The sequence below is a fragment of the Melanotaenia boesemani genome, chromosome 1 (assembly GCF_017639745.1).
Source record: "Melanotaenia boesemani isolate fMelBoe1 chromosome 1, fMelBoe1.pri, whole genome shotgun sequence".
In the NCBI taxonomy this organism is placed as follows: Eukaryota; Metazoa; Chordata; class Actinopteri; order Atheriniformes; family Melanotaeniidae; genus Melanotaenia; species Melanotaenia boesemani.
Genome location: NC_055682.1, coordinates 14,264,378 through 14,274,552, shown reverse-complemented (window position 1 = coordinate 14,274,552; position 10,175 = coordinate 14,264,378). Strand labels below are relative to the sequence as shown.

At 40.2% G+C, this 10,175-nt stretch overlaps 1 protein-coding gene across 1 annotated transcript; it reads right to left on the bottom strand.

Moving 5' to 3' along the window:
- Positions 1-1,505: 1,505 nt before the first annotated feature.
- atic (5-aminoimidazole-4-carboxamide ribonucleotide formyltransferase/IMP cyclohydrolase) lies at positions 1,506-8,151 on the bottom strand. The gene is made up of 15 exons (XM_041992092.1): positions 7,991-8,151; positions 7,681-7,807; positions 7,441-7,584; positions 6,458-6,546; positions 6,123-6,274; positions 4,895-5,051; positions 4,679-4,804; positions 4,474-4,581; positions 4,309-4,394; positions 4,109-4,198; positions 3,399-3,524; positions 3,220-3,312; positions 2,954-3,136; positions 1,868-2,023; positions 1,506-1,761 (listed from the first exon to the last, which is right to left on the bottom strand). The coding sequence occupies exons 1-15, from the start codon at positions 8,007-8,009 to the stop codon at positions 1,642-1,644; spliced, it is 1,776 nt and encodes a 591-aa protein (XP_041848026.1). The 5' UTR covers positions 8,010-8,151; the 3' UTR covers positions 1,506-1,641.
- Positions 8,152-10,175: the final 2,024 nt, after the last annotated feature.

Below are 10,175 nucleotides of genomic sequence, written 5' to 3'. Positions count from 1 at the left end.
CCCTCTGCTTTCAAGCAAGTTCAGGCTACCCCGCTGCTGAAGAAACCCACACTCAACCCAGGCCAGGTCTCACTGCTTCCATTCATATCTAAACTACTAGAGCGTGCTGTCTTCAGTCAGGTCTCACAGTTCCTCCAAGACAACAACCTGTTTGATCCATATCAATCTGGCTATAGGCAAGGCCACTCTACTGAAACTGCTCTGCTGTCAGTTACTGATTCCCTACGGCTTGCCAGATCCACTGGTCAATCCTCAGTCCTTATACTGCTGGACCTGTCTGCTGCCTTTGACACGGTCAACCATCATATACTGGTCTCCACACTCTCGGAGCTTGGCATCTCAGGATTTGTTCTCTAGTGGTTTATGTCCTACCTCACAGGAAGATCCTTCAAAGTATCCTGGCATGGGGGAATGTCCAGATCACATAGGCTGACAACAGGGGTGCCTCAGGGGACGGTGTTAGGCCCTCTTCTCTTTTCACTATACACCTCCTCACTCAGTGCAGTCATTAACTCTCATGGTTTCTCCTACCACTGCTATGCAGATGACACTCGGCTTTTCCTTTCTTTCCCACCTGACGCCACAACCATCTCAATGCGAATATCAGCATGCCTTGCTGATATCTCTGCATGAATGTAGAATTGCCACCTTCAGCTAAATCTGTCCAAGACCGAGCTTATTGTCTTTCCAGCCAATCCTTCCTTACCGCCACAGATAAGCGTGCAGCTTGACTCTATCACGCTTGTGCCTACGTCTTCTATCAGAAATCTTGGCATCATGGTAGACAACCAGCTGACCTTTAAGGACCATGTTGCCTCGGTTGCTCGATCTTGCTGATTTGCTCTCTACAACATCAGGAGGATCAGACCCTACCTGACTGAACACACGGCACAGCTCCTGGTTGAGGCTCTGGTCATTTCACACATTGACTACTGCAACTCCTTACTGGCTGGCCTGCCTACATGCTCAGTTAAACCTCTGCAGATGATCCAGAACGCAGCAGCACGTCTGGTCTTCAACCAGCCCAAAAGACCTCATGTCACTCTGCTGCTAATCACTCTCCACTGGCTTCCAGTTGCAGCACGCATCAAATTCAAAGCTCTGCTTCTGGCTTATAAAACAATAACCCAAATGGCTCCGGTCTACCTCCACTCCTTAATCAAGAGCTACACCACCCCTCGACAGTTCTGTGGCAAAATGCAAAATCATCCCCCACCTTATATCCAAGTCAACAATGTAGAGATTGTAGAGATGTAGAGATTTTATATTGCAAATTTGAAACTACACAAAACTCAGAAAATTTATGTAAAAAACAAAATTAAAAACTTGTTTAACTCAAATAAGAAATATCACTTTTATAGAAAATAACTTATTCATCCCTACTCATCTATTGCTCCCATAAAAGTATTAAGCTCCAAGGAAAGAGCATAATGACCAAATTAGATTAAACTTGAAGAAAAATATTTCACTTTGAATGCTCAACATAAATAAAAAACAGACAATACTCAGAGTCATGAGCAGTTTATTTGACTTATGCACATGAAGAATTAACATGAACATTTACTTTATCTCTCACTCATAAGAAGACAGCAGGAATGGTATCAGCAATGTTAGAAACATTTTTTCTATTTGTAGTGTTGCTCAGTGATGGAAGAGTCGCAGGTTGGTGTGCACCAGAGTGATGCCCTGTTCATTACAGGCATTAATCACAACTTCATCAGCAGCAGAGCCTGCTGGAGCTGCGATGTACTCAACACCACTCTACACAAAGACCGGAGAGGAAAAATGGTTAGAAAGCTGTTTTCTAAGTTAAAATTTTGCAACAACATGCATACATTAGAAAACAAGTGCTTTGTGTGATATTTACCCGTTTGGCTCGATCAATGTTATCTCTGAAGGGAAAGAAGGCATCGGAGCTGACAGCGACGGCCTGCAGAGAGCTGATCCAGTTCTTCTTCTCTGTATCTGACAAAAGCTCTGGTACCTCTTCATACATGGACTTCCAAACTGCCAAGTCCGGGCCCTGCAGGTTAGAATATGCAATACAGAGCTTTTCATTTACCTTCCGTGTCTCAGACCTGGCATGCTTTAACTGGGGCGTCCCAGAACAGTTATCCATCCACTGAAGGAATCTTAGCAAGCTCTTGGATCTACTTTATTATCTTTGTAAGTCTTTTTATCTTAGGCTGAATATATTAGTAATGAATCGTTATCACAGAATCAACAAGTGTTTTAATGAGGGCAGCGTTCCAATTAGAGGAAATACACTACCGTTCAAAAGTTTGGGGTCACTTTGCCATGGGATTCAATAGGGAAGTGACCCCAAACTTTTGAACGGTAGTGTAGTTACGTGCATTTCTCCAGCTAACTAGCATGCATGAGTGCAGACCTTGTTAATACACCAAGGATTAGCAATTCATATTGAAGTTGTCCTTTGGATGTTGCAAATCTTTTTGTTATATAATTAAATGTTTTCCTAATATCATACAGCCATATTTTATCTGATAAAATGCTGCTGCCTTGTTTGTTCTGCACTATAACCACAGCCTGTTTCTTAAACCTGAGAAGTCAGAAGCATATTGAACAAACAATACATGCTTATTTTTTTCAGATTACTCTTTCTGGGGACAATTATCTACAAATATATTCCTGTGGTTCAGACAAGAATTCATGCTAAAATGTAGAAATTTTTAGAAACTCTGTGCAATCCACACTGTAAACAGTATGTTTACCACTATTTATCTCTGGTAAATGCAACTATTGTCACATTTTGCAGCACAGCTACACAGTTGCTCATGACAAATTTTCCGTCAGGGACAATAAAGTTATTCTGATTTTAAGATGCATGACAGTCTGTGTACATGAGCTCACTTGTAAAACAGTTCCTGTAAGAAAAACCCAACATGCTCTCCAAACATCATTTAAGTGCAGTTTAACATTTGAAGCACCTCACCTCTCCAATAGTGTTGCTCACATACTGGTCGATGGCATTGGCCATCTCTGCTCGCTTCACACCGCTGCGAAACTTCATGTTCAGCACACGAGAGTGGTGCCTGAGCCACCAGTTATCAGCCTTGTCGCCTGCCAGCCGTGTGCAGTGGATACGAGACTGCTGACCGGCACCGATCCCGATAACCTGCATAACACGGGAGAGAAAAGCATGACGCAAAACTTTCACCTCATTAAGATTTCCTCCTCCCTTCATCTGTCTGTTCTCACCTGTCCATCTTTAGCATAGCAGACAGAGTTGGACTGGGTGTACTTTACAGCAATGGTAGCCACAGTGAGGTCACGCACAGCCTCCTCAGATAGCTTGGAGAAGTTCAGAGGAAGTTCATTTTTGTGAACTGAATTATAATTAAAAAATACAAAGCAAATGACACGCCACAGTGACTCACCGAGCCCTTGGAAACAATGTTGCTGAAGAATTCCTTATTAATAAGCCCTCCATTTCTCTTTTGTTTGAGATAGAGGCCAAACAGCACTCTCACCTCGGTGTCAACAGGCTCATAGTCTGGATCCATCTGGGAATAAAACACATTATTGAAAAGAGTAAATAAAATAAATTCAAATAACTTTATCTAAAGCACCAGAGCTGGTAAATTAAAAAGGTGAAACTCTGGCTTGTGCTGCAAGGTGTTGTACAGACATTTTCAGTTTTCTTGCTCACTGTGGGCAAGTAAAACAGGTTATGAAAACAGTTATAGGTTTTTTGTGCGACTATGGTGGGGATTCCAAGGTATTCCCAACCAGATGGGATAAAACGCCTCCAACATGTCCTGGTCTGCCCCTAGGTCACTTCCCAGTTGGAGGTGCCAAAAAAGCCTCCAAATGAAGGCAACCAGGAAGCATCTTAAACACATTTAATTATGTAAAGCCTTATTGCATGTGTTTCCAGAGTTGGTATGAAAAGAAGTTAGGCTAGTTAAAGACATTTCTACCCAGTCAAATGATGAAGAGACTTTTAGATTTGGTATGATATATCATTTTTGAAAATTGGTAAACTTACATCATATAATGAGCTATTTAATAAATAAAAAAAAAAAAACAACAAAAAAACATGAGTGCAGAGCCTCTAATTAGTCAAATCCTGCAACGCTGCTCTCACCTGAAGCACACAGTAGTTGCCATTTTTCTTTTTGGAGAGGATTTTCAGTGCCTCTTCCTCATAACCAGGAGCAATAATTCCATCTGACACCTGAAAATGACAGAGATCGAGTACTGAGTAGGAAACAGTGTTAGCCTGGAAAAGAAAGAAAGAAACAACAACAGAAAAAACCAGCTCATTCTCTTTTATTTGTTCTTTACCTCTCTGGATATAATCTTGGCAGTGGGAACGTCACATACGTCAGACACAGCAATGAAATCTCCGAAAGAAGACATTCTGTCTGAGCCTGGAGATGCAGAAAGACGTTAACATGATTCCACATAGAAAGAAAATTCCTCATGTTAGGAAGACAGCGTGCGTTTCACCTCTTGCTCTTGCATAAGCTGTAGCTAGCGGGGTGAGATCCTTCAGCATGTCATGAACCATGCACACTTTAGCCTCCTCCTCAGTCAGAGGAACTCCTACAGCAGCTCCTTTAGACAAGAGGTGGAAAAAATTATTTTGATTTAAGAAAGTGATCTAGACTCTTGCACTGTTAGAGAAGGGTAACCTAACGTCTCTTCATCGTACCAGCAGGGCTAACATGTTTGAAGGAAGCGGCAGCAGCCATGCCGAGGGCGCCTTTCAGCTCTCTTACCAGCTGCCAAGCATTCAGAGCGTCACACAGGTTGATAAAACCAGGAGAACCGTTGACCACTGAGAGGTGACAGAGACAAGATTTAAAATAAATGGTGCAGGAGTTGCACATTCAAACACAGAAGTCAAAGACACGTCTGATAGGCGTACCTTTGAGGGGGAGCTCAGACCGCAGTGTGTAGATTTGGGCAGGTGCTTGGTGGGGGTTCATGCCGTAGCGCAAAGGCAGCTGGGACACGCCACGGCTGTACTGTCCACGGAAGTAGTCGGAAATGGCCTCGTCATACTGCGCCGTGTGTGTGAAGGCCTGACCAGAATAAAGGCATTACAATCATAAAAATCTGTCAAACCAGTTTTCACTGCTCAGACTTGTTCCACTCCAGTTCCTATTGTGATAGAAGCCTTGAAGTTTGGAATATTAAGGAAAATCCTGTCTGAGCATGTCCTCATGTACGAGCAGTCGTCTAGTAACCCAATGCTGTTAAATTCTCATGAACCAGGAGAGGATAGAATGATTAGGAATAAATCAGTACACATTTTTTACAATTTTACTGCTCTTGAAATGACTTACAGTCAATTCTCCTTCATACAATAACTGTATCCTCTTAAAAATTTAGGTTTGATCATGACGGAAAGTCGTGAGGAGAAGGAGTAAAGAGGTTCCTGTTGCCATTTTCATTTGTTTTAGTTTTGTTGTGTTTGTGTATAATTGAGGGACAAAGTCCAGAGGTGACTTTTTATCACAAGTGTTGAAATGGGTCACAGAGTTTATAAATGTTTTAAACTTTGTGAACTCTCACCTGGACTGACTGCTGGCTCTGATATTTGTCTAGCTTTGCGTTGAATGGAAGACCTACTTATGACAATCTACTATTGGTGCATGAGAGCAATGATGGAGTGGAAATAATGACCAGTCAGCATAATCTAATAATCTAAGTAGTTTGATTTCCTTTAAAGGTTTTTAAAAAAAGTGAAGGATGCTGATTTCCCAAACACAGATTATTCTGTCAACTCACCAGTTTTGATCCTCCAAAAATAGTCCAAATGATAAATAAAAGCCAACTATAACAATTAAACCTCTTCTTTTTCAAAAGAAATATCACCTACACTGCACATAAGACCTATGAAATAAAATTTGAAATGGCAGACACATTTTCTAACGTCATCAGAAAAGAAACACACAACACAAACTACAGTACAGATGATCAACCAGTTTAACTGTTGACAACCTAACTGGTCTGAAGTATAGACATTTCTAACAGGTATAAATAAGTTCCACCTTAATGTTTAAAAATGTTAAGTGTTATATAAATTCATCTCACACATTTGCAAGTTGAATTTGTGTAGAAAAAAAAACAAAAACAAATAAAACTCTCACTTTAAGGGCCAGAGTACGGCGTGTTTCCAGGGCTGTGTCTTTGTCCTCCGAATTCTCCATCTCCTTGGCAACCAGCGAATAGTCAGCAGGATCGCACACAATGGTGACCCGAGCATGGTTCTTGGCTGCTGCTCTCAGCAGAGTTACACCGCCTGAAAGGAAAGAAGAAAAACACTTTCTGTTTACAAATCATTTAAATATTAGTGAGAAAAAAAGAAATTTAAATGGAGTTTGAGACACTAACCTTCATGCATGATTTAGGATTGATTTAGTTTTGCCCTTGTTAATATCACTGTGTTACTACACATGAAAGCCCCATTCTCAGCTCAACTTACCAATATCAATCTGCTCCACAGCATCCTCCACTGTAACAGTCGGGTTAGAGACGGTCTTTACAAAGGGGTAGAGGTTGCACACCACCACTCTTAAACAGGAGACACACAGTTTTCTTAAACAAAGTAACCCTTCGGACCATGGACATGATGAGCAGTATTAATGAACAGGGTATAAAACCCATTTTTATATACTGTGAGCCATAAAAACTCATAATATTAAGGCTCTAGTAGTTCAATTACAGGGGATTTTCTTAGAAAACAGTGCTATTATCAAATCATTAAACTTCTCATTTAGAAAGTTCAGATTATTTGAGCCTTTAATAAAATAATGGTTTGACAACAAAGGCAGAAGAACAAAAGGTGCAACTCTTACAGTCTTCACCTTTAATGTGCTACATTTTCCAGATAACGCTGATGTTAAAGTAACTATGCAAACTACAACATCCCAAATACGAATGAAGACCCTGTCTGTAAAATAATCAGCTGGGCTGCAGAGTAACTTTCATCTCACTATCAATCATCAGCAAATGTATTCAAACTATTCGATGAAACAAGGAGGTCATTGATTTATTCATCAATTACATGTGTTAATCAATTAGTACTGATCGGCCACGTTGTATCTGTTGGTCTCAATCTTAACTGCTGCATGATCTGTCTGTGATCACACAGAAATGTGATTTAATCACATTCTTCTGGCCACAAGCAAACAAGAGTCACAAGGTGAACATCGGTTTTCCAATTATCCAGCTGATAAATCACCTACATGTGGATCCTGATTACGGAAACAAGTCTGCACCCGAAGCACACGAGCCTGACATTAATGAAAGCCACGTGCCACAAGTGTTTTCCATCATCTGAACGTTGTAGTAATTTTGTCTAATTCTGCTTTAAATGCACATTTAAAGTGTGTTTATGATACAGCTGAGGCTGTTTTAGAACATATAAGTGGAAAATATTTCTCATTGCTTTTCTCTTCTTCTCACCTGACCAGGCTGTAGCCCAGCTTCTCCATGTCCGCTGTGTCAGAGGGGGTTTTTCTAGCCAGGATCCCTCCATGGACAGCAGGATGCAAAGTCTTCACCCTGCCTCCCAGCATCTCTGGATGTCCAGTTAGCTCAGACACATCCCTGACACACAGAAAACACGCTGACAGGTTAGAAAGGCCATTCACAACATGGCTAAACGATTTAACTGCATTATTTAAATACCATAACATAGTCTACCTGACAACCAGTCCAGCATCACGCAGGGCTTTGGCTGTGCCTCCTGAAGCCACCAAAGACAGTCCCACGTTCACCAGCCTTTTGGCAAAGTCCAGCAGTCCAGTTTTGTCTGACACGCTCAAAAGTGCTGCGATGCAAATGTAGAGGACATTCCTCATTTATTACACACACAAAAGAAGAGTAAACTGATTTCTACTGTTGTAAAGCTTTCCTCGTTGGCTAAGACTAGCCACACAGCTAACACCATGCATGTTGCTAAGTAAAGCTTTATAATGACGACATATATAAAAAAAAAAAGTAAAGAACTTACCAAGCTCCGAGGAGGCCATGGTTACAGTCACGGTGTCAGGACGAGGCTAGTCTGAAAGTCGGCTAGCTTTCAGCGGAGGCTTTCCAGCAGAAGAAAGTCAAGGAGGCTGAGACAAATCTGCAAACTTTTTCACAGCTTCATCATGTGCTTCAAACCTGAAAGACCCGCCCTTCTAAATCCCGCGCCCCGCCCTTGCACCAAGCGCACCCAAGCGACCCAGACAGCGCAAAAAATGCGCATTTCTGTGCAAAATGAGTATTCATCTGGCTTCATTGATTACTGTTTAGGATACATCAAGGCCAGACACCAAATATTGGGTTATTTTGGTTTAATTAATTAATTAATAATAATAAAAAAATAATAATAATAAAAGAAAACATACTAGAGGAAAAAAATACACGAGCTCATAGGGTACATTTAAGCAAACTGACGAACATAGGCCTACGCAAAAAGGTTAAATGTAGGCCTAATTTACCTATTCCCTCATTTATATGAAAAAAAAGTGTTGTTGCTATTTGTTATTAAGGTTTCTTGCCACCTCTGCGGAAACTCTAATAATGTTAAATATCCCAAATTAGGGGAAGCCTCATAAAAAAAACTGACTATTATGTTGTATCAGTCTCAGAATACATATATAGAAAATTATCAGCTTTTTTTGATCAGACTAAAGAAAATATATCTTTTTTTTCTACCACGTGTCCACATTTGCTGAATCCGAATCAAGACAGGCGAAGTAATCTGTTATCTGGCCACCAGAGGGCAGACATGAGCCGTGTTTACACAAAAGGTTGACTAGTGGATGCGCTCAATGATGTTTCTGCCAACATTTTACCAATATTTGTGTAAAATATAGATATTACAGCACATTTTATTATCTAAAATAAAAATATACTGAAGATGTCATAAATATGAAAACATAAGCAGCAATTTTACACTTCATTTTACTGAGATGAACGTGCAAAAGACTTATACTAACTTCTTATATATTGCTATTGAATACTGAAAATAGGTGCAGTGATTCAGTGAAAAGTGCAAACATAAGTAGCATTTAAGCTCAAAAGACCTTTATAAATTTTGAATTATTGCTCAAGACCACTTCATAGAAACTTCAGGTTAAGTGAATTTAGACGCCCACAAATATGAAAAGCTGAGTCACTGACAAACAATTTGCAAACAAAAAGTATTGAGTAGGCAAACTCTTTTGCACCTTAACTTAAGACTGAAAAAACGCCTCTTGGAGTTTCTCTGAATCCCTTCACACGAGAATCTCCAGCTTTAATTTAGCACATTTGGAAACAAAACAATGTAAGAAAATAACCAAAACCTGAGTATTAGTGTTTTCTTTTGTTTGATGCAGTTTAGATCTTTCTGCTGACCAGCATGAATTGAAGGTTACAGTGACACCAGCAGGGACACTATCCTCATTATAATTGGTAAAAAAAAAAACAAAACTGTAACATACATTTCCTGCAACAATAAATGCCTCTCGTGAATACATTCACCCTGAACACACCTTTTCAATAAACTTTACTGGCAAAAATGCTGCCTTTTTCTTGCTTTAGAACAGCTAAGTCAGACAGATGTGAATTTATTGGGTCCCGCCGCTCACTGCTGTACTTGTCCATTAGTTAAGTGACAGGACAGGGCCCTGGAAAGCTGCAGCAATACGTGTGATTACGTTAAAAGATCGCACAATCTGTTCATATTTACGTAATGAGCCCGACATTTTGCTGATTGATTAAACTACAGGGTGTAAATATTTTAAGGGGTCCCTGATTTATAATCCAACAAAGCAAAAAGAGGCCGATTTATTTGTGTAACTATGAAAAAGGGGGTTTCTGGTAACCACTCTGACATCTCAGGGGTGACTTGAGTGATTCAATAGACAGTGAAATGTTTTTATGGAACGACTGACTCACTATGCATTATTGGTTAAAAAAATGAAAGAGGTAGAAAGCCGTCAGCACTTTTGTCAGGCGGCTCCTGAGAAAACTGACAGCATTATCAGCAGTAACTGTAATTTACGCAGGGAATTTTTAATCAACATGACTGCTGTATTCAGATTAAATTAGAGGAGAAACAGAATCAATGACCTTCATATATTTCTCTGCAGCATTATCAATTAGTTGTGATTTTTGTACTCTGTCAAAGGGGCCTTTTGTCATCTAGCTGACAAGTCACACAA

Coding starts and splice junctions, on each gene's coding strand:
- atic (XM_041992092.1), bottom strand. Junction 3,313..3,398: donor ACATTGTTTCCAAGGGCTCG/GTGAGTCACTGT, acceptor AACTTCTCCAAG/CTATCTGAGGAGGCTGTGCG. Junction 3,137..3,219: donor GCTATGCTAAAGATGGACAG/GTGAGAACAGAC, acceptor CGTGTTATGCAG/GTTATCGGGATCGGTGCCGG.